This window comes from Acomys minous (assembly GCF_964271855.1).
Source record: "Acomys minous genome assembly, chromosome: 9".
NCBI classification, from domain to species: domain Eukaryota; kingdom Metazoa; phylum Chordata; class Mammalia; order Rodentia; family Muridae; genus Acomys; species Acomys minous.
The window spans coordinates 83,738,527-83,761,132 of NC_140490.1; the positions used below are offsets into that span (position 1 = coordinate 83,738,527).

The following is a 22,606-nucleotide window of genomic DNA, read 5'->3' on the forward strand; positions in this document are numbered from 1 at the left end:
CTTTCCTGCCCAAACTGCTTTTGGTCATGGTGTTTTATCACACCATGCGTTAACATAGAAATCCTAAGACACAAGTTGTTTTTGTGTTTTGATACAGAGTTTCTCAGTGTAGCTTTGGCTGTCCTAGCTTGCTTTGTAGAGCAAGTTCTCAAAATCCTCTTGCCTCTGCCTCCCCAAACACAAATTTCCAAAATTTCAAATTTTAACTTACCATAAATCAAGGGGGAGTGTCCTGGCTGCCCAAAGCCCAGGTAATGCAGGCCCCTCAAGCCCACTCTACATCCACCACAAGATGGGTCAGGAACCATTCCCAAGTCCTTTATTGGGCCAGCAACACTGGGAGCTGCCCTCAGTGGCGTCGCCACTCTGGGCAAGTCTGCGGCATCTGGGTCTTGCCTCCCTGTAATACTGGGGCAGGTGGCATTCTTTATTTGCTGCGTTCTTTCACGTATTCCCAGCCTTCCCTGGAGTAGTCTCGGGCCTTGGAGGGTGCGACAGACAAAGCTGCCATGACTGAGATGACACCTGCAGGGACAGTGTGTGAGTGCCAATGAGGCCCGCCTTGCCAGAGCCGCTCTCGGCCAACCCCCTGAGTATCGGAAGAGTGCTGACTAAAGCAGGTGTGGGGCCAGTCGGTCTAAACTGTCTCCCCTTCCCTATGCTGCCTTCAGATTGTTAAAGGCAGGTTCATTTCACTATGTAGCCCAAACTCAAACTCAATCCTTCTGCCTCAACTCTTCCCAGTACTGGGATTACAGACTTGTGGGAAAACATCCAGCTTTTGTCATGACCTTGAATTCCTTTGAGTGACCTAAAAACACCATCCCTAACTTAGGGGTGCTGGGGATAGGCTCCAGAGCTTCATGCATGCTAATAGAGGACTTTACCACTAAGCTACAACCACAACCCCTTGATTTCTTTCTCCACTCCCACCCCCGTTTTCAAGACAGGGTTTCTTTCTCTGTAGTCCCGACTGTAGCTCTGCTTTGCCTCAACCTCACCATCTTCCTGCCTCAGCCTCCCAACACAGGCATGGACTACCACAGCAGTCCCTTCTGCTTTGTAGGTGACATACAGGCACACAAACAGGCAAAGGAACAGTGAGGTAAACGGAGCTGGTAGAGGCTGGGGTGCCCAGGCATCATGCAAGCAGGGACGACACGGGGACCTACCTGAGTTCCAGGAGTCACGGAAGTTCGGAAAGTTAATCTTTGGAGGAGCTGGGAGCTGGGAAGAAAGAGGCGCACAGGGGCTGGTGCCTGGCGATAGGTCACACTTTGTCACCCAAACCCAGAGACACAGAACTCCACCAAGAAGGGGGCGGAGGGAAGAGTCAAGGACACCCAGAACCGACCTGGAAACCCCATCCTCACTCCCAGGCTAGGGTACCTGTGGCATCTCCAGACCCGTCTGCTGGCACACGTACTGGCTGAACTGGTACATTGCTGGTGGCACCACCTCCTCAGCCTTCCGCAGGGCAGCCTCACTCTTGTCACTAGGCCCCAACAGCTCCTGGTCATAAACAAGGTAGACCGCTCCTCCCGCTACACTTCCCTTGATGAGGAACCTGAGGGGAGACAGGAAGGGAGAAGCCGTGGAGCCAGGGACCCGACAGTTTACAAGGTGACAAGCTGGAAGGCCAGGGAACAGGGATCGTTGTCTTTGTGACACGACTTTTAAGTGGTAAGCCGAATCTTAGAGGAAGAAGCCGTGGGTCATTCGAAGCCAGCAGAGAGCAGAGGACAGTGGACACAAAACCTTCCAGGGAGTCCCGGGAGCTCCACGCAAGATCCGGAGAGAGGCGAAAGGCAGGATTTCCTGCGCATCTCCATTGCACAGAAGAGTAAACTGAAACTGTACATGATAAAGGCTGCCTGGGAGAGAAGTCGGGGGTGGGGGGGAGGCGATCCTGTTAGCTCTGCCAGTAAGCCTGTTTCCCCACATGGACCCTGAGAAGAGCTCCGGGCTCAGGCGGAAGTGAGCAAAGGCAGGGCACCAAACCGCAGGGCACAGAGAGATGCCTGCAGCAGGGACCTTTCTACGAAGGCTCAGGGCCTACCCAATTCTCCACGTACCTCATTAACGACCACACTCGAGCAACCATGGTCAGTCTCTCGCTTTACTCCTCACGGAAGGACAAGCAACTCGCCCGCTGCTTCCGGCTGGTGGTGCTGCTGAGGTTACTGGGAAATATAGTCCTCGCTGTCAGTCGCAAAGGACTCCGGGAGCAACAATAGACTCAGTTTATCCAGGCCGTGGCTGCCGCAATTCTTTCTGGGAAGTGTAGTAGGCAGACGACCAGAGCAGGGCTAGGCCGCGAAGGCTCCTGGGAAATGTAGTCTGGAGCCCTTGAAGGGCGGTGAAAGGATCCCCGCGCCCGCGCGAAGGATTGAGCGTCCCTGAGGTGAAGCAAGCCTTGGAGGCGGTTACCAAGGCAACATGAGGGCGTTATTGTTTCGGAAGACCGGGTGTCTTCCGTTCACGTGAGCATCTCGGGGCGTGACTTTAACCTGTTGCCTGGCAATGCCAGGGAGGCGGGTCCCCGCCCTAGAGGAGGCTGGGGGTCACGTGATTGCTGGGATTCAGGTGCAAGAGCAACAGCGGGAAGAGAGATGGGACCACAGTGGATAACCGCCAGCTTTGCAAAGAAGTGGGCAATGAGGTGATGACCGCATAGATCCCTCTTCCGCCTAGATCCCTCTTCCGCTGTGAAGTGAGGCCTGAGATTAGGATAAGTGCTCAGTGGACGCCTCTTTATCCAGCGGGGAACTACAGACGCCCTAGATCATGGAGCAGAGAGTTCTCAGAGGATTTGGATCCTACACCCCTCCATTCGCTGCTGCAGGCACAGGCCCACCCACCCAGTCACCCACCTTCAGCCCATCCACGCATCTGTTGGCTTTCCTGCTTCCATGGAAGGGTATCCTGGCACTTGAGAGTTCAAGAACCACACAGACGGTTCTGAGAGGAAGCCGCCTCAGCAGAGGCACTGTAGCTCCCAGAGGAGGCTATCCCCAGCTGCGCCCAGGAGCTCAGGAGCCCCCGCCGGTCCACATTGCTTCTTCTCTTTTCCCTTCGTTGTTTCTTGGCTTCTAAGAGAGTCACACCAGGCAGCAAATCTTATAAAATATTTATTGGGGTAGTGAGGTGTCGCCGCACAAACTGATGCACCAACCAAGGACAGTGTGTGCCCCCCTGTTCAGATCTAGCTAATGGACAGCTCTTTCTCCACTGTTGTTGGGGGAGCAGGAACTGCACCTCTGACATACACTCTGGTGCGCACGATTTGCTCACTTCCCCTTGGCAGGGAGGCCCTTACGGGCACACAGAGGAAGGGGATGCAGGCTATCCAGATGAGACCTGATAGGCTGTGGTCAGAAGGTGGGGGAGGAGGAGTGTCCCCAGCCCCCCACCCCACCCCTGTCAGAGGTCTAGGGGAGGGGAATAGGGTGCAAGGGGGAGGGAGGGTGGGAACGGGAAGATAACAATCGGGATGTAAGATGAATAAATTATAACAGATTAATAATAATAATAATAATAATAATAATAATAATAATAATAATAATAATAATAATAATAGAGATTCATTGGGAAGGACCAGAGTGTGGAGAGATGTATCCAGGGTTAGCTGCCGGTGCTCCTCGGAGAGGAGAGCAGGGAGCTGAACAGACACTGGCTTTATATAGGATTTCTTAGGAGGTTTTCAGGGCAGAGATTTCCAGAGTGAGGATTGCTGAGATATTATCGGGCCATGGGTTAATTTGGGAAGACCTTTTCAGCTGCAGGCAACTTTGGCTAAGGAAGCATCGATGCAGAGCTGCTTAGGGAGGCTGGAGACGATGTGTCACCACCATGGACAGCTCCTGAAGTGGCCCCACCCCCCACCCCCCATCCACTGAAGACTTCAGGCAGAGGAGGTGCCAGTGTTTTAACGAGTATATTCATTTGGACAACTCCTATGTCAGTACACTCAGGGACTACACCATACACCCACTGTAGACTCAGTTTTCTTAACCAGAATATTTTATTAACAACTTAGTGACCGAGCCTACGTCAATTATACCCCTGACTAACAAAACAGTAGGAAATGAGGATTAATGGACACAATAACAAAACCTTAAGGATATCAGTTCCGAGGAACGATTCACTGGTCGGGCCTCGCAGGATTTCTTCCACTGGGACCTGGGGTAACCAGACCCCAGAGCCCCAGCAGGAGCAGGAGCTCTGAAGCCTTCCCTTGAGCGGTTTTCTCTAGGAGCGTCTTGAAGGGCAGCGATGAACAGCCATCTGTCCGCCCCGCCGCCAGTTCTGGCTCATTTATATAGCTCCTCCCAGAGTCTGTTCACAGGATCTTTTTCATCTGGTAGCAATTAAGCTCCTGCACAAGGTGGTTGCTCTTCTAGTGAATTAACATCACCTGTTCTCTCACGACCGTTCCGATCCCACACTTGGGATCCTAAAGAACAGGTTTCTCTCCTTCAACCCACCCATCCATTTATCTACCCACCCATCCATCCATCTATCCACCCACCCATCCACCCATCCACCCACCCACCCATCCATCCACCCACCCACCCACCCACCCATCCACCCACCCATCCATCCACCCACCCATCCACCCATCCATCCATCCACCCACCCACCCATCTGTAAAATGGCAATAACAATACAATAACCAGTTCTCCCAACTCCCTGCCAGCCCTCCTCTCAGTTTCCAGCTCAGCCCCTTCAAACATTTCCCCCAAACTCACATGGCCAACTGTGTGATTAAATAGTTAAACAGTCCCTTCTCCCAGTTTCCCCGATACTAGCAGCTCCAAACGACAACTGCCCTAGCCTATCTTCTCCTGGCTCACCTAACAACATCTTCTGTGCCAACTGCCTTCTCTTCTCGCTCTGCTGGCCCAGTTTCCTTTCTCAGCCTCAGCATGTACCACTATGCCTGGCTATAACTGTTTTTTCGTTTTGTTTTGGTTTGTTTTGGTTTTTTTTCGAGACAGGGTCTTTCTGTGTTAGCCTTGGCTGTCCTGGAGTCGCTTTGTAGACCAGGCTGGCCTTGAACTCACAGTGATCCGCCTGCCTCTGCCTCCCGAGTGCTGGGATTAAAGGCGTGCGCCACCACGCCCGGCTATAACTGGTTTTAAATATATGTTTACTGTGTTCTATAAGTCTTGGTTATAGATTATTGGCTTATAACTTATTGGGAATGGTTTTAAAAATCTGTAACATCAGTTGGGTGTGGTGGCGCACACCTTTAATCCCAGCACTTGGAAAGCAGAGGCAGGCAGACCGCTGTGAGTTTGAGGCCAACCTGATCTACAAAATGAGTCCAGGACAGCCATGGCTATTACACAGAGAAACCCTGTCTCAAAAAAACAAAAACAAAAACAAGGGGCTGGGAAGATGGCTCAGAAGCTAAGAGCACTGTCTGCTCTTCCAGAGGTCCTGAGTTCAATTCCCAGCAACCATATGATAGCTCACAACCATCTATATGTGTTCTGGTGCCCTCTTCTGGCAAGCAGGGGAACAGGCAGGTAAAAACACTATACATAATAAACAAATAAATCTTACACACACACACACACACACACACACACACACACACACACACACACACTAACCGAACACAAAACAAAAATATGTTTAAACTTACCATGACAGACAGATGCTCAGATCCTAGTAATGACCCCCAAGGTCACCAAGAAGACAACACAACGAAACTACAGACTCTGCCTGGATTGTGGTAACAGTAACCACCAGGGAAAACTGCCCCAGGCCCTGGCCTGCTGCTCAGGCCCTGCCTGAACTGTGGACAAGCAGGACATTGGAGAGCTGGTTGCCCCACTTTGCCTAGACAAGTGAGGTCATTCTCTCCCATGCTTCTCCACGGGAATGTCTCTGATGCTGTCCAGGCACCCCTGTCCCCACTGCCATGGAGACCACAGGAGCTAGAATAATTGTCTAGGTAATGGACTGTGGACTAGCCTATCATTTTAGGGTGTTTTTTTTTTTTCTGTTTGTTAGTTTTTGGTTTTTCCAGACAGGGTCGGTCTCTGTAGCCCTGACTATCCTGAACTTGCTTTGTAGACCAGGCTGGCCTCGATCTCACAGAGATCCTCCTGCCTCTGCCTCCCAAGTGCTGGGATTAAGGGCATGTGCTGCCACTGCCCCTCATCTCTGTTATTTTAATTGCTACATCAGCCATTTAGATTATAATTTATCCTTCCCAGGTCTCTAATTGCACTGATGACTAAGCTAAGTAGCTTTGTGGTTAGGCCACAGCAGACAGTCTGCTTCTTTCCCAAGGCTACAGCCATCTTGTAGTTCATTAGTTAAAGCTGCTGGATCTGTTCTTAACAGGTTTGCCCCGTTCACAGGCTTTGTGTTAAAATATAAGCAAGTTTCTTTTTCTTTTTTTAAAGATTTATTTATTATTATGTATACATCCTCTGCCTGCATGCACACTTGTAGGCCAGAAGAGGGCATCAGGTCACATTATAGATGACTGTGAGCCACCATGTGGTTGCTGGGAATCGAACTCAGAACCTCTGGAAGAGCAGTCAGTGCTCTTAAACACTGAGCCATCTCTCCAGCCCCAATATAAGCAGGTTTCAAACATAACTTTTTACTTTTACCTTACTTAAAGGTCACTGCTTTGCAATGATTGCTCTCAATTCTAACTACTCAGGTCTCTGATAAACGGTTAGATGGAAAGAAAAAGATTTAAAGTCTATGCAATTTCTAAAAGTCTAAGAAAAGGTTCTAAGATATATAAAAGTCTGAGGATATGAAAATTTAAATTCTGGAGGCTGGAGAGATGGCTCAGTGGTTAAGATCATTGACTGCTCTTCCAGAGGTCCTGAGTTCAATTCCCAGCAACCACATGGTGGCTCACAACCATTTATAGTGAGATCTGACACCCTGTTGTGGCATGCACGTGTATATGCAGGCAGAGCACTGTATACATTATAAATATTTTTAAAATGTATTTATTTTATGTATAGGAGTACACTGTCTTTATGTACACCAGAAGAGGGCATTGGATCCTGTTACAAATGGTTGTGAGCCATCATGTGATTGCTTGGAACTCAGGACCTTCGGAAGAGCAGCCAGTGCTCTTAACCTCTGAGCCATCTCTCCAGCCCAATAAATAAATATTAAAAAGAAAAGAAAAGAAAATTTAAATTCTGAGGGTCTAAGAAAATTATTTAAGGGCTGGAGAGATGGCTCAGCTCAGAAGTTAAGAGCACTGTCTGCTCTTCCAGAGGTCCTGAGTTCAATTCCCAGCAACTACATGGTGGCTCACAGCCATCTTTAATGTGATCTGCTGCCTTCTTCTGGCCTGTGCATGTACATTCAGGAAGAGCACTGTATTTATAACAAATAAAATATTTTTTTAAAAAGAAAATTATTTAAAATAAATAAATTCAAGCTGGGCGTGGTGGCGCACGCCTTTAATCCCAGCACTCGGGAGGCAGAGGCTGGTCAATCGCTGTGAGTTCGAGGCCAGCCTGGTCTACAAAGTGAGTCCAGGATGGCCAAGACTACACAGAGAAACCCTGTCTCGAAAAACCAAAATAAATAAATAAATAAAATAAATAAAGTCAAATTATAGAAATAGAAGGAAATTATTTGAAATATATGAAAAATAGAAACTTTTTCAGATCCCTCCCCCTCACTAGCTCAGAATGTCCACATTGATGAATGGGGCTCTGAGGGGCTGATGGAGCACTGCCTGCCTACTGCTCAGTCACAAGCTCGGAAGTTCGGATTTTCTTTCGTTGTCTTCTAGATATAGACCCACGGATGCCCTTCATCCTGGTAAAATATCTCTTCCCAACCTACCTACCTGACTCTCTAGATAAAAATGTTCATGCTTTTAAACCTAAAATTATATTTTTATTAAGACCCGATTGTGTGTTTTTAGCCTTGCTGTTTTAGACACCCGTTAAACTGCCTTTCCCACAATATGTTGGTAATACTAATATACCCCACTTTGTAAACTAAAAATTCACATAAACTTCAGGAAATCAAAGAAGTCATAGACTTGGATCCACCCGCCCCAGATAAAAAGGACTCCAGATAAAACACAGCTATCTGTTCCTGAAAATGGGATTACCCCTGCTCTTGAGATTTCTCGCCTCAGCAGATTTTCGCTTGGCGGATAGACTCCATCCAGGGAGCCCCCGTGGACTGCAAGCTGCTGAGCTCTGGCCTTGCTGAGAGCGGATGTGAACCAGTCCAGCTGATGTGACTGCTCACTGCCTTTCAGCCGGATGAGCTAATCAGATGCTTCTGATAATTGCCTTGTTGCCCAGCCTTTGACAAGCATGTCAGCCTTCCTGGGCCCTGATGATAATATCCTCATGTCACTGGGAGTGGTTTCATGAGAAAGTATGTCATCCATTGTCCCACCGGACAGGCTGAAAGGCTAAGGAGAAAGGAAACTCCCTGAGATAAGGAACAAATGTCGACCTATGAGGCCAACTGACACAGCACTCCCATCGCCAGCTTGATGGGGCCCTTGGTTTGGCTTCTCCTGGTTATGCTTTGTGCCCCTTGCATGCTAAAATTCATCTCGTGTTTATTTTTATTTTTATTGTTTTTCTGAGACAGGGTTTCTCTGGGTAGCCTTGGCTGTCCTGGACTCGCTTTGTAGACCAGGCTGGCCTCGAACTCACAGCGATCCGCCTGCCTCTGCCTCCCGAGTGCTGGGATTAAAGGCGTGCGCCACCACGCCCGGCCTAGAACAATACGTAGTACGTGGGTTGGCAGTGGTGCTTTGAAAGCTCACCTGTGGACCTAAGATTTGAAAGAATTAAATTATATTAGGGAAGGCGGGTGTGGTGGTGCACACCTTTAATCCAGCACTCGGGAGGCAGAGGCAGGCGGATTGTTTGGCTGTCCTGGACTCTCTTTGTAGACCAGGCTGGCCTTGAACTCAGAGAATTCAGCCTGCTTCTCCCTCCTGAGTGCTCCACCTCCGCCCAGCGGCATTCCAAGTTTTAAACTCTGGGAAGAGACCCAAGGCTATGGCCACGCCCACCCGCCATTGAGCCGTCTAGCGGCCGACGCGCAGGCCCGCGCATGCTCAGGAGCCGCCGAGCCTCCGGCCACCAGGGGACGCCCGCGGCACGCGTGCCTCTCTGGCCCGAGCGGCGAGCGAGCGGCAGATATCCCAGGGTTCTGCGCGGCGCCGTTCTTCCTGTCGCGGCAGCCATCGGACAGCAGCAGGTGAGTGGGTCTCCCCAGGTCGGCATCCGCCTCCATCGGGGCTCGGCGGCCCCCGGGCGCCTCGGCGGGCGGGAAGGCGGGGCGGGCGGGCGGAGGTGCCGGGCCTCAGCCGCCGTCCGTGCCCGCTCCCCGCAGCCATGGCCCTGCGCTACCCCATGGCCGTGGGCCTCCACAAGGGCCACAAGGTGACGAGGAACGTGAGCAAGCCGAGGCACAGCCGGCGCCGCGGGGTGAGTGCGGGCGCGCGGGCCGCCCTGGCGGGGTGCGCCGGGCGCGCGGGCGGGAGTCGGGCGCGGCAGGTGGGGTCCCCCCGGGCCCGCCTCGGGGTGTGAGCCGCGGCCGTGCTCCCCGCAGCGCCTCACCAAGCACACCAAGTTCGTGCGGGACATGATCAGGGAGGTGTGCGGCTTCGCGCCCTACGAGCGGCGCGCCATGGAGCTGCTCAAGGTGTCCAAGGACAAGCGCGCGCTCAAGTTCATCAAGAAGCGGGTAGGCGGCGCGGGGTGAGCGGGGCGAGCGGGGCTGGGGGGAGGCGGGCGGCGAGGCCGGGGTGACAGGCTCCGACTCCCCGCAGGTGGGCACGCACATCCGGGCCAAGAGGAAGCGGGAGGAGCTTAGCAACGTGCTGGCAGCCATGAGGAAGGCCGCGGCCAAGAAGGACTGACGCCCCCTCCCTCAATAAACGTCTGTGCACAGTTTTATGCGCGTTCGCTGTCACGGTGACTCGGGCTCTGCAAAGGCTTTCTTTCTTTATTCGTGATTCTACAGCTGTGTCAGGCCAGGCCACATGATTATCCCTCGGTCCCCACCCCCAGGGTCACCGCTCCACAGCCATGGCCTTGCTGTGCTCGCGCACTGGGAAGGCAATGCGGAAGACATCGCGGTAGTGCTCCACAAAGTGCACATCCAGGCCTTCCGTGATGAAGGGCGCCAGGTCCGAGAAGTCCTTTTTGTTCTCAGCAGGCAGAATGATGCAGGTCACACCTGCGCGCTTGGCCTGTGGGGACAGGAGTGTCAGCTGTGCTCACCAGCGGGGGAGGGGCGAAGGCCAGGGCGCAGGGAGTGGGCACTCACCGCGATGGTCTTCTCCTTGATGCCACCCACAGGCAGTATTTTGCCCGTGAGGGAGACCTCCCCTGTCATGGCCAAGTTCTGCAGCACTGGTTGCCCCAGTGCCAGGGACAGCAGCGCTGTGACAATGGTGCAGCCTGCGCTGGGGCCATCCTTGGGGGTGGCGCCCTGCGGAGAGAGGCAGGCTGTGAGGTGCTGAGCTGGTGGGTGGTATGGGCAGGTGAAAGTTGGGGGCCTACCTCAGGCACATGCAGGTGGATGTGTGAGGTGACCAGGAAGTCATTGTCAGGGTCCTGCTCCATCAGGAAGGCGCGGGCAAAGGTGTAGGCGATGCGTGCACTCTCCTTCATTACATCCCCCAGCTGGCCGGTCACCTCCAGGCTGCCTTCCTTGTCATCCTTACTGCTCCTGGTCAGGGGCCTCCTCAAGGATGTCTCCACAAACAACGTGGAGCCTCCTGAGAGATGGAGGAGGCTGATGAGCTCCTTGCTCCATGACAGTCCCCACTGCTCCTCAGTCTTTCACCGTGGCATGCCGTTTGCTGCATTAGCAATGGCACGGGGTGGGGCGCGGTGCTCACCCATGGGGGTCCAGGCCAAGCCCATGACCACACCAGCAGGCGTGACTTCGTACATGCGCTCCACGGTGAACACTGGCTTCCCCACGAAGTCCTGCAGGTTCTCCGGTGTCACCTGCACGGAGTCTGTCTCCCCACTCACAATCTTGTAGGCTGCCTTGCGCAGCACCTGCAGAGTGGATGGGTGTGTGTCGGCTCCGCTGACACAGTGTGCCCTGTGTGTGTGTGTGGTGGGGGGGCGTGTGCGGGCAGCCTCACCTTCTCCACTTGCTTCTGTAGGTTGCGCACGCCGCTCTCCCTACAGTACTGTTTGATGAGCAGGGTGAGCACTGCCGCTGACAGCTGGGCCTTGCTCTCGTCCAGGCCACACAGGGTGCGGGCCTGTGGCACCAGGTACCTCTGTGGGGAGCAGCTGTCAGCAAAGCCTGGTCTCTACCTATCATTATAGGGTGCCCTGGGGTCCCCAGGCTGATCACCCCTGGCCTTCAGGCGCCAGCTCAGCCCTCCTCTCAGAAGCAGGGAGGTAAGGGCCCAGTCCTGTGTCACAGGCCTCAACAGCTCAGGTGGAGATCACAGCCTCCTCCTTAGGATCGTAGGCCCCAAGTGCCAACCAGGCTATGCTCACCCAGCACCTGTCAGGCACTTAGGGCTACTGTGGTCTTGTGCCCCTTCCGCCCTGTGGGACTCCACACACCTCGGCTATGGCCAGCTTCTCCTGTGCTACATAGCCTGACACATTGATCATCTCCATGCGGTCCCTCAGGGGCTCTGGGATGGTGTCGGTGACATTGGCTGTGCAGATGAACAGCACCTGGGTGACAAGGAGGCACAGGGTGCTGCTAGGAGCCAGGTGTACCCTCTCCCAGTCCCTGCACCTAGGCATATTGGTCAGCACTCACCTTGGACAGGTCCACTGGCACATCCAGGTAATGGTCCAGGAAGTTGGCATTCTGCTCAGGGTCCAACAATTCCAGTAATGCCGATGACGGGTCCCCTTGGTAGCCTCGGCCAATCTTGTCCACCTGGGTTGGGGAAGGCAAGTGCCATGGGACTATGCCTGCCTCTCACACAACAGGCTGGGCTGTGGGGTGACCTGACCATCTTGTCCCCAGAGCCTCCCCTACCTCATCAATCAGCACCAGTGGGTTCTCGGTCTTGGTCTTCTTCAGACACTGGATTATCTTCCCAGGCATGGCCCCCACATAGGTCCGCCTGTGGGTGGGGAGGCCATGCTCAGTGTGCTGACCCACCACCACATGGGCCACTTGGGCATGCGATGCTCTCCTGCTGGCTGCACTCTGCAGTCATTCCCAGCCCACTTCACTTATGTAGTAAGATGTGGGGTCTGGCCTGGCTGATTCACAGGGCCAGACTCAGCCTGACCCCAAGGCCACACTTACAGTCATTAGCCACAGGGCTGCCAGCTCAGAGTGAAACTCGTGCCCAAGGCTCAGCAGGGCCGTCAGGAAAAAGCTTGGGGGCACGGGTAACTAAGGTGCCACCATAGGGCACGAAAGATGACAGGCTGGAACAGTGCGAGGGAACTGACTGGACAGAGATGGGCACAAGGGAGCCCAGAGTTGAAGGAGCAGAAAGGGAAGAGGAGACTGGGTGGGGCCCTTGGGCAGGAGCCATGGAGACTTCAGTGTCTCATGGAGGCCAGGTAGGGTTAGAGCTTGAGAGAACACTCTGCAATCAAGGACGACCTCAGTACGGTCTGTGTGTCTGCAGTGCCTGCTCTTTGGCTTCTCTCATCCACCCTGGGGGCTCCCCTAAGTAGGGGGCCCAGGAAAGGCCACCTGGCTCTGCTGACAGCCACACTGTCAGCTCGGCCTCAGTGTTCAACTGGAAGTCAGCCAGGCACCCAGGCCTCCTACAGCTGACTACCCTCACATCTGAGGGGCCACACTGGCTGCATGTTTAGGGAATGCCCTTTTTTAAAAGGTTCAGGTGTAGCAGTGCACACTTTAATCTCAGACTCGGGAGGAAGAGGAAGGAAACAAGGCTAACCTGGTCTACTTAGGGAGTTCCAGGACAACCATGGCTGCATGCTGAGATCCCAAGTCCAGGCTGTCCAACAGCTGGTGTACCTCCTGCCTCACCCTCCACCCAAACGGGCCTGCCCAGTCTGGTGGGTGCCAAGGCCCAGCATACCTACCTGTGCCCCTTAATTTCTGCCACATCTGTCATGCCGCCAACACTGAACCGGAAGTACTCACGACCGAGGGCACGGGCGATAGAGCGTGCAATGCTGGTTTTGCCTACACCCGGTGGGCCGTGGAAGCAGAGGATCTTGCCCTGCGTGGAGCCTCGGAGCTGGCTGACAGCAATGAACTCCTATGGAAGGCAAGGTGGCTCAGTGCACAGGGTGTAGCCCCCCAGAGTGAAGGCCCCAAGGGTCTACCATCCAGCAGGTTCCAGGGGTCCTGAAGGGCTGGAGTTGTGGCTGCAGGGCCCTGGCTGAAGTCTAACAGGTGGAGTTGGGGTGTCAGCCACGTTAGGAGCCGCTACTCCACAGCCTGGCACACAGCGCCCACTCCCTGCACACAGTACACCAGGCTTCTGCCACCCACCCACCGTGGACATTGTGAGCCCCTGAGCCAACTGGGAGGAAGGACGGACAAAATGGGCCTTACCAGGATTCGCTTCTTGACGTCCTCCATGCCGTAGTGGTCCTCCTCCAGCACTGCCTGGGCCCGAGCCAGGTCAAGGTTTTCATCGCTCTGCCGGCCCCAGGGGATGGATGTCAGCCAGTCCAGGTAGTTGCGAGTGACACTGCAGTGACAAGCTGTATGAGCAGGCTGAGCACAGGGCTGCAGAGCCACTCTGGACAGGACACCAGAGGGGAAACTGAGGACAGGCGTGCTGCAGGCTGAGGCTACACTGGCAGGTCCCCAAGCTAGGGGACCACAGCAGTGCACCACTGCTGCTCTAGGCCAGGGACCTTTGAGAACAGTGCACTGAGGGAGGCCAGGTGGCACCTCCAGGTCAGGACTTCAACTCAGTCCGACAGGAGTCAACTGAGTTGCTTGAATGGATTCAACTAAGCGCTGTGACATGAGCTAGCCTGGATTGTCACACAGGGTCCCTGAGCAGGAGGAAAGCAATGTCCAGAGTCTAGACATGGAGACAGCCCAGGGGCCTTGACCTACATCATCAGGCCGACATGAGGGTGCTGGGCCTGTGTTCTCACAGACTGCACTAATCCACCACACACTTGCTTCCTGGGCCACTGCAGGCAGAGCCAGGGGCTTGGGGGACTCACTTGAACTCCGAGGAGTGGTTGTCCAGCAGGGACAGCTTGCTCAGCTCCTCGTCTACCACGTCCATCACATGCTTGGGGACCACCAGCTCCCTAAGGCGCTCCCGGAACTTCTCCTCAATAGCGTCTTTGTCGTCCTTCTCCAGCCCCAGCTCTTTCTTGATGATCTTCAGCTGCTCCTGCAGCAGGTACTTCCTGTGCGTCTGTTTGATCTTCTCCTCCACCTGCAGCAGGCAGCGCTCAGGCAGGGCGGACCCCTCCCTGGAGCCCCACGCCAGGTCTACAGGGCGCTTCCCTCCCTCATGGTGCTAGAGCGGAAGGGCCTCACACTTGCTACCTGAGCACTGAGCACTGACACAGGCCTCCACACGGGAGCCGCCAGTGGGACCCTGTGCTGGGATTTGCTGTTTGGACCACTGTTGTTTTTTTGGTGGTTGTTTTTTTTTTTTTTTTTTTTTTTTTGGTTTTTCGAGACAGGGTCTCTCTGTAGCCTTGGCTGTCCTGGACTCACTTTGTCGACCAGGCTGGCCTTGAACTCACAGTGATCCGCCCGCCTCTGCCTCCCGAGTGCTGGGATTAAAGGCGTGCGCCACCACGCCCGGCTTTTTTTTTTTTAAATATTTTATTTAGTTTTTAATCTATGTGCATTGGTGTGAAAGTATCAGATCTTGGAGTTACAGACAGTTGTGAGCTGCCGTGTGGGTGCTGGGAATTGAACCCGGGTCCTTTGGAAGAGCAGGCAGTGCTCTTAACCGCTGAGCCATCTCTCCAGCCCCGGTTGTTGTTGTTTTTTGAGACAGGGTTTCTCCGTTTAGCTTTGGCTGTCCTGGACTCACTCTGTAGACCAAGATGGCCTCGAACTCACAGCGATCACCTGCCTCTGCCTCCCGAGTGCTGGGATTATAGGTGTGCACCACCATGCCTGGCCCTGGACAACTGTTGTAATGACCAGATATACCCAACTACATGTAGAGGGTTAAATCTGTGTTCTGGGTTTTGTTTGAGCCAGGTCATGTAGCCCAGGCTGGCCTTAAACCTCCCTACACAGCTGAGGATGGTCCTGAACTCTTGATCCTCCATCTTGCATGGCTTGTGCTATGTTCCCTGAGTGGCGGCCCAGCCCCCAGGAGGGGAGGCTTTGCTATGGCAAAGTGCAAGAGAGCACATGCTTACTGAGAGAGACCCCGTATCTCAGCACACCGCAGGCTGAGGCAGGAGGACTGCATGAGTTTAAGGTTCTGACTCAGCCTGTTTCAAAGAGAACCCCCAAATCAAAGAGTTAGAGCCAGGACGCATCCCCTTCACCTCACGGCCCAGGCGCTGCTGAAGCTTGCTCAACTCAAACTCCTTCTTCAAGAGAGACAGGGCCTTGTAGAGCCGCTTAAGGATCTGCAAACAACCGGGGAAGGCGTGTCAGGGACCAGGGGCACCACAGCCAGGTGCTGCCGCCTCATCAGAACAGTGGGTCGCTGCTAACATCCAGGCCACACACTCACATTGGTCTCTTCCAGCACATCCTGCAGCTCGTGGGACTCAGCTCCAGTGAGTGCAGCGCCCATGTCGCTCAGGTAGATGGGGTTGTCCACCACACGCTGGCCTGCCTGCATCATCTGCAGCACTGACTCTCTGTGGAGGGCCGTGGTCAGGAGGCTGGCACTGAACGGCAGTCCCCGCCCAGCCTATCGCTGCAGATACTGACCTGTACAGAGGGTTCAGGGCAATGATATCCCGAATGGTCTTCACAATCTCGGCAGTCAGGGCCTGTGGGGACCACGACAGTCAGCATATCAAAGATGGGAGCCTCCTGGCCCAACCAACTACCACCCACCAGGACCAAAGAGCGGAACCCAAGGCCATCAGCAGAGAACACCAGGAGTAAAGACCAAAGCCAGGGTCAGTGAGATAGGGGCACTTGCTGCCAAGGCTGATGACGCCAGTTCAGTTGGTGAGCTCCACAGGGTAAGAGGAGAACCAACTCCTAGCCCAAAAGTCACCCCCTGACCTGCATATGCACAGCATGGCACATACCCTCATATGAGTAAATATGAAAACAAAATAAAATAGAAAATAAAACCAAAGGCCCCACCCACAGCCACTGGAGGCTTAAGCAGACACCCCTCTAGATGCACCGGGCTGCCATCCCCACTTCCCAAGCTTTCCTCTAGATGCATGGGGTGCTGCCCCTACACCCCACTCTCTCCTAGGCTTTTGCTTTGTGTCGTTGAGGCAGGGTGTTAATACCAACACTAGCAATCCTCCTGCCTCATCTTCAGGGTCCTGAGACCAAAGGCACACAACACCACAGCTGGGCAGGACAACACCCTTCCTGGTGTCAGTTCCCAACTGAGTTTATCTTTGTAGAAGAGACCAGAGCATTGGTGGTGGCGCACGCCTTTAATCCCAGCACTCGGGAGGCAGAGGCAGGTGGGTTGCTGTGAGTTCAAGGCCAGCCTGGTCTACTGAGAGTTCCACGACAGCCAGGGCTACACAGAGAAGCGCTGTCTTGAACCCCTGCCCTTCTTCCCATAAAAGAAACCACTGTAAGGGAGCATCTGCCTCCACAGCTCAGTGTCTCTGGAGCCTGCTCCACTGCTAAGGCCACCAGCAAGGCTGGGACAGAGCCACCTGCAAGGGACACTACTCTGATTGAAGCACGGTCTATTAAGCAGAATGACCCCTACAAGATGACTTCCTGCAGGCTGCCTACAGTTCCTCAAGCTCACGATTCCAGCAGCAGCTCCCCTCCCACAGCTCAGCCTAGAGGCATCTTTCCTGCAACTCCAGCTGACCACAGCAATGGGATCAGTCCCTAGAAGAGGACTGCGTTCCCTTCCTGATGCAGCCAGCAGCACTGGGCACACGCCGGGCTTGGGCCAGGCTAACTGTCCTACCTACGGGGACCTGGGGTGGGATGGGTTCGAATCCTGCCTTCTCTGTGAAGAGCAAAGGGCCTGGCTCATCACTCCAGCTGACTGCTGCTTACTTTCACTTCCTCTGTGACCTGGAAGTCTTCATGGGCCACGTTCTCAACCTCCACCATGAGCACCTCTTTGGGTGTGTCAGTGGCAGCCACAGCCCCCGCCTCCAGCTTGGTGCCCAGCTCCTCCTCTGCGTCTTTTTTGCCTCGCTTCAGCTTCCTCCTGGACTTTTGCTTGTTCTCTGCCTCTGGCTCCAGCCCCTCAGGCTCCACCTCCAGCTGCCGGCTGATGTGAATCCTGCGGGCAGACAGACAGATGGGCACAGGGGGAGCCAGGACTGCACAGTCCTGTGTTCAAAGTCCCTGTGGCCCCAGAGTCTCTAAAAGATGGAGGGGAAAGGCCGGGCGTGGTGGCGCACGTCTTTAATCCCAGCACTGGGGAGGCAGAGGCAGGCGGATTGCTGTGAGTTCGAGGCCAGCCTGGTCTACAAAGTGAGTCCAAGACAGCCAGGGCTACACAGAGAGACCCTGTCTTGGGGTGGGTGGAAGGGGGGCAATGGGGGGGAAACGGAAAAAAAGATTCAAGAAAACAAAGCAAACTGGAAGGTGTCACCAACACTGAGGTTCAGTAACAAGACACTGTGCCCCAAGACCTCAGAGCTTCCTTGACTGTTAGGGTCAACAGCCTGAGTCAGGGCAAAGGTCTTGCCCACACCTTCATAAAGCGCCCACAGCAGTGATCTCTTCTGTGCGTGCTGACAGGCACATCTCATCTCACCCTGGCTGTGGCCCCTGTACCTTCTGTGGCCTGTGACAATCATACGCAGCTTGTCTCCAAGGTCTTGCATCTCATGGATCTGAGCGAATGTTCCTGTATGGTAGATTTCATCCAGGCTCTCCACCACGTCGGACTCATTGCTGAGGGAGATGGAACACAAAGGCGCATTGGCTGGGCCTCAGCGCAGGGTGCGGTGGGCGGCTCGGGCTGAGGGGAGGAGGGAGACAGAAGCGCCTCTACAGGTAAGGTCACTACCAGAGGCCTGAAGCAGCTGCCTGGCTTCTGCAAGGGTGATGGAACCTTCGAGATGGCTGCCAGCTCAGCCGCACAGTCCTGGGTGGCAGCACATCACTAACTCTGCCCCCCAAAGAGGAACCACATAGGAGTTCTCCTCTTGGGCTATGGGACCTACTCTCATGGGACGCAGAACAAGATCTGCAGTGGGTGCACCCAAGGCCCCAACATTCCAGGGGGCCTGACATTCTACTTTCCCACATAGATAACACGGTGGTCTCTTTTTTACAGCACTGGGAAAGGGTCTCCTGCATGCTAGTTAAGTGGCCCCCACTAAGCCATACCCCAGCCCCTCACTGGAAGACCCTACAGTCAAGACCCTGGCCTACAGTCAAATGGCAGTGTGTTAGGCAGTGTTTAGCTCAGTGTGAAAGTTCCAACTACAGTCCTGTGCAGGGAGGAGGAAGACTTACTTGTCATCTCTCTTTAGGAAGACGCCAACATAGGGCTGCGCCAGGCGGACCTTCCTTCTCAGGAGCTCAACCAGTTTCTTATTTTTGACCTGCCGGAGAGTGACAAGCGAGGCATTAGGGATGCTACATGTCCAGTCTAGAAATGGACTTAATATCCAGCCACACAATCAGAGCTGCTGGCAAAGTCACAGCTTTATTACTGTCACAGACCTGGAGTGATGCTGTCCACTCAAGGCTCCTGGCCTGAGGGGGGGTGCACACTAAGGTAGGAGGCTCTGGAGTTTAGGAAGCATGGTCCACCCAGCGAGACTCAGGTGAAAGCAAAGCCAGGCAGCATCCACAGCAGGCGCCCCGCCTGCAGACCGGCCGGTTCCTTCAGCCTCCATGCTACTCAGGGATGACTCCGCCCACCCCCTTTAGCGGGTGCAGGTTAAAACTGAGGCATGGGCAGGCATGGTGGTGCACGCCTTTAATCCCAGCACTCGGGAGGCAGAGGCAGAGGCAGGTGGATGGATCTCTTGTGAGTTCGAAACCAGCCTTGTCTACAATGCATGTCCAGTACAGCTGGGGCTACACAGAGAAACCCTATCTTGAGAAAAAAAAAAAAAGAAACCAAAACCAGTGTGGCTGGAGAGGTGGCTCTGCAGTGTTGTTAATGTAGGGACCAGAGTTCAAGTCCTCGAGCTTACACTTTGGCCCATAATCAACCCTAAGTCAAGTGGCAATGGATCCATCCTTCTATACTAGGGCACCGAGATACATGTGGTGTACACACAGGCAGGGACATACTCACACACGTAACACACACTCACACACTTGAGGACAGATGAAACCTGTGGGGTCTCTCTACCGTCACGCTGTAGTTTAGGCTCTTCTGGGATGCATTAACTTAGAACTCAAGGTGACCCTCTCCTCTTGCCTCAGCTTCTAAAGTGTAGGAATTTCAGCACAGCGGGCTCACCTATGTAGTTCTGAGATAGCAGGTCTGAGGGGAGGCCTGACACCCTTCCTCTCAGTGTTTGGGGTTCTCACGCTGTAGTCCAAGCTGGCGTCCACACACGACACCCTTCTAATCCAGCCTCCCACGTGCTGGGATTAGACAGGTTACTCAGAACACTCCCAGCTCAGGTGGTTTTCTGTTCTTGAGATAGCCGAATGGCTCCTACAGACTCCTATTTTTGAATGTCGGATCCCTGGTCATAGGAACTACTTAGGAAGGACGGGACATGTGGCCCTGCTGGAGGTACATTGTTGGGGGTGGCCTTTGAGGTTTCTCTCTACCTGCAACTTGTGGGTCAGATGCAAGCTCTCAGCTATTGCCCCAGGGCCATGCCTGCCTGCCACCACACTCCCTGCCATGATACTTTATTTTAAAACTTGTCTTGGTGATGGTGTCTTGTGTAGCCTATGCTGGCTCCAACTCACCTTATAGCCAAGGATAACCTCAATTCCCAGTCATCCTCCCACCTCCCGAGCACTAGGACGACAGAATGTGACACTACATGCAGTTTATGTGGTGACCTCTACACAAAGCCCTAGCCAGTCCCCAAAGCCACACCTGTACACTTAGAGGCCAAGGGCAGCCCTGAGTCTGGCAGCTGTAGGCTATCCAAAATCTAGCTCACAGGGCTCGGCTGCAGTTCTCTGCTGGAAGCTGATGGCTGGGTCTCCTCGCCATCATCTTCCTGACTTTGGTCATTTATGAGGTGATACCAACAGAAAACACCATGCCAGTGTCTCCATGCCACACCCCCGATGGCTGGCTTCTCATGCTGTCTCTGTGCTCTGGCACCAGGGCACACCAGTCTCCACTGTAGGGTTAAGGGACCAGGTGTGGGCAGCCTAGAGAGAACAGGGGAATGTGAACTGGGCTTCCAGAGCACTTTTGCAGTGTCAGAACCTTCCAGGCATGGTGAGTCCTACAAGCACCACAGGTATCAGGAACTCCTTCCAAGCAGAGGCTTAGTCACTCGGGGCCGGGGGTTGGGAGGTGGGGCACCTGTGACCTCAGAGCTGGGGAGGTGGAGGACAGGCTGGAAGATCAGGAGCTAAAGGCCAACTTCAGCTAGATAGAAGCAGGAGGCCAGCCTGGGATACATGAGGTCCTGCCTCAACCAAACCAGAAAAGCCTTTATATGCAGGCCTACGTGTGACTGCTACAAGAGCCCCCTGACTCTCTGACAGGCACATCTGTATTCTGTTTCTCAGATGAGGAAAACCACGGCCCTGGAAAGCAACTTGCAGAGAGGTAATGGTGCCATGTCACTCTACAGAAGGTGACTGACTGATGTGTGTCCTAGCAAAGAGACAGCATAAATGCAGGGCCTTGGCAGCATGGGAGGAGAGAGAGGAGGCTGTGGGGTGGATGTGGCAGTGACTCACTGTGTGACCTTGCTACTAGGTTAACTGATAACTACTGGCCTCTGTGGAATCCACTTTGCAAGTTTAAAAGGAGAAAAAAAATAAAACATAAAACATAGGGGGTGGGTGGCCAGTTGGGAAATTCCCTACTTTTAAAAGTCTCTGGTTTCTGTTGGTTTCATCATCCTGTTCACTCTCCCTACCCCCCCCCCCCCATGGCTGTTAATCTGGAAGAATCAGATGAGATCAACTTCCTGCCCTGGAATTTTCCTCCCTTAGGTTAAAAAGCTGTTTTAACGTACTTTCTTCTCGGGAGTAAATATGTTGCAAATGTCACGGACATTGTTGAAAAACAAATCCCATCCTCTTCCACTTCCTCTGGTAAGCCGCTCAGACCTCAGTCATTTCGGCCTTTCTCATACTCCTAAAATGTAGTCCCACTCCCAACTGTGCCTGATACATCAAGGAGGTAATTAAGGGTGTGAAAGGTTCGACATTTGCTGGGCTGAGCTACATGAGACCCTGCCTCAAGACAAAAGATACACAAGACTGTCTCAACCGATAAGCACATGATCGGACATGGAAGACTCAGGAAACTTCCAACAAGACGGGAGGGAAATCACTCTATTCTGTTGCTAGTCAGCCTGGGATTTCTATCATCAGAGGGTCAGAAGCTCATGGACTTTACCCACTGCCACGGGTCCTGAAGGACGCGGGGGAAAAAAGGGGGAGAATTTGTGTCAAATTAGCCACCAAGGACTCTCCGGCATCCTCCTGCCTCAGACTCCCGAATGGTGAGATGATAAGCCGGAGCGCAGTTGGCAAAAGTTTCTTAGAGACGCGGGCGCTAAGAGACCCTTCAGTCCCGGCAGCAGAGCTGGGGGACCGCAAGACCGGGAGGGCGGGGCGCTCTCGGTTACCTCCACGATCTTGATAAAGCGCGGGAACACCGGGTTGCGGGTGATGGCGATGAGCGGCAGGTGCGGAAACACATCCGGCACGGTCATGGGCGCAAGGGCCGTGACGACAGGGCCTTCGCCGCTACCCGCCGAGGCCCCGTCCTCCGCACCGCCGTCGGAGGTCTCGTCGCTGCCACCGCGGCTGCCCGCGTCCCACAGCCCCCGCCACTGGCCCACGGCCGCGGGGACGCGGCCACCAAGCCCCCAGGGAACCGACGGGTCGCAGACCCGCTGGGGGCCCCGGCGCATCCACGACCCGGACGCGCTGGGGACGCGGCCTCCGGTGACAGCCAGCAGCGGCCGTCGCAGCACCCAGCACCGCGCAGCGGCCCACAGCCGCACGTAACCTGTGCTCGCCGCCATGGACCAGCCATACTGGCGGCGCACCGCGCTCACGTCATCTCTGCTCGCCCTCCCGGTGGTGGGCACGTGACGGCGCGCGCGTGTGCTTCAGGCCGGCGGGGGCGGAGCTTGGAGAAAGTGGACTAGTGGGCGTGGCCAGAGGGCAACCTGGCGTGAGGCTGAACGCTCCAGCGTGTGTGTGTGTGTGTGTAGGTGTGTAACGGGGGGGGAAATGTGGCTCAGCGGGAGAGCGTGTGTTTTGCACGTGTGAGATCCCGGATTCGATTCCCCCATCTCCAAGCCAAAATAACAGCAACATTTTGCCAGGCGTGGTGGCGCACACCTTTAATCCCAGCACTCGGAGGCAGAGGCAGGCGGATCTGTGAGTTCAAGGCCAG

At 54.4% G+C, this 22,606-nt stretch overlaps 3 protein-coding genes across 3 annotated transcripts; 1 reads left to right on the forward strand and 2 right to left on the reverse strand.

The window, feature by feature from the left end:
• Positions 1-297: 297 nt before the first annotated feature.
• On the reverse strand, positions 298-2,390 carry MICOS13 (mitochondrial contact site and cristae organizing system subunit 13). The gene is made up of 4 exons (XM_084794220.1): positions 2,076-2,390; positions 1,390-1,567; positions 1,173-1,227; positions 298-525 (listed from the first exon to the last, which is right to left on the reverse strand). Exons 1-4 carry the CDS (start codon positions 2,102-2,104, stop codon positions 428-430), a joined length of 360 nt encoding a protein of 119 aa, XP_084650346.1. The 5' UTR covers positions 2,105-2,390; the 3' UTR covers positions 298-427.
• A 6,694-nt stretch (positions 2,391-9,084) lies between these two features.
• RPL36 (ribosomal protein L36) lies at positions 9,085-9,937 on the forward strand. Its single transcript, XM_084794221.1, has 4 exons — positions 9,085-9,234; positions 9,370-9,464; positions 9,589-9,723; positions 9,809-9,937. The coding sequence occupies exons 2-4, from the start codon at positions 9,372-9,374 to the stop codon at positions 9,896-9,898; spliced, it is 318 nt and encodes a 105-aa protein (XP_084650347.1). The 5' UTR covers positions 9,085-9,234; positions 9,370-9,371; the 3' UTR covers positions 9,899-9,937.
• A 29-nt stretch (positions 9,938-9,966) lies between these two features.
• Positions 9,967-22,259, reverse strand: LONP1 (lon peptidase 1, mitochondrial). The gene is made up of 18 exons (XM_084794217.1): positions 21,828-22,259; positions 18,547-18,635; positions 17,860-17,979; positions 17,128-17,359; positions 15,844-15,905; positions 15,641-15,770; positions 15,450-15,533; positions 14,148-14,368; positions 13,519-13,657; positions 13,041-13,219; positions 12,007-12,094; positions 11,782-11,904; positions 11,577-11,693; positions 11,141-11,281; positions 10,886-11,051; positions 10,545-10,762; positions 10,309-10,473; positions 9,967-10,231 (listed from the first exon to the last, which is right to left on the reverse strand). Exons 1-18 carry the CDS (start codon positions 22,227-22,229, stop codon positions 10,052-10,054), a joined length of 2,856 nt encoding a protein of 951 aa, XP_084650343.1. The 5' UTR covers positions 22,230-22,259; the 3' UTR covers positions 9,967-10,051.
• Positions 22,260-22,606: the final 347 nt, after the last annotated feature.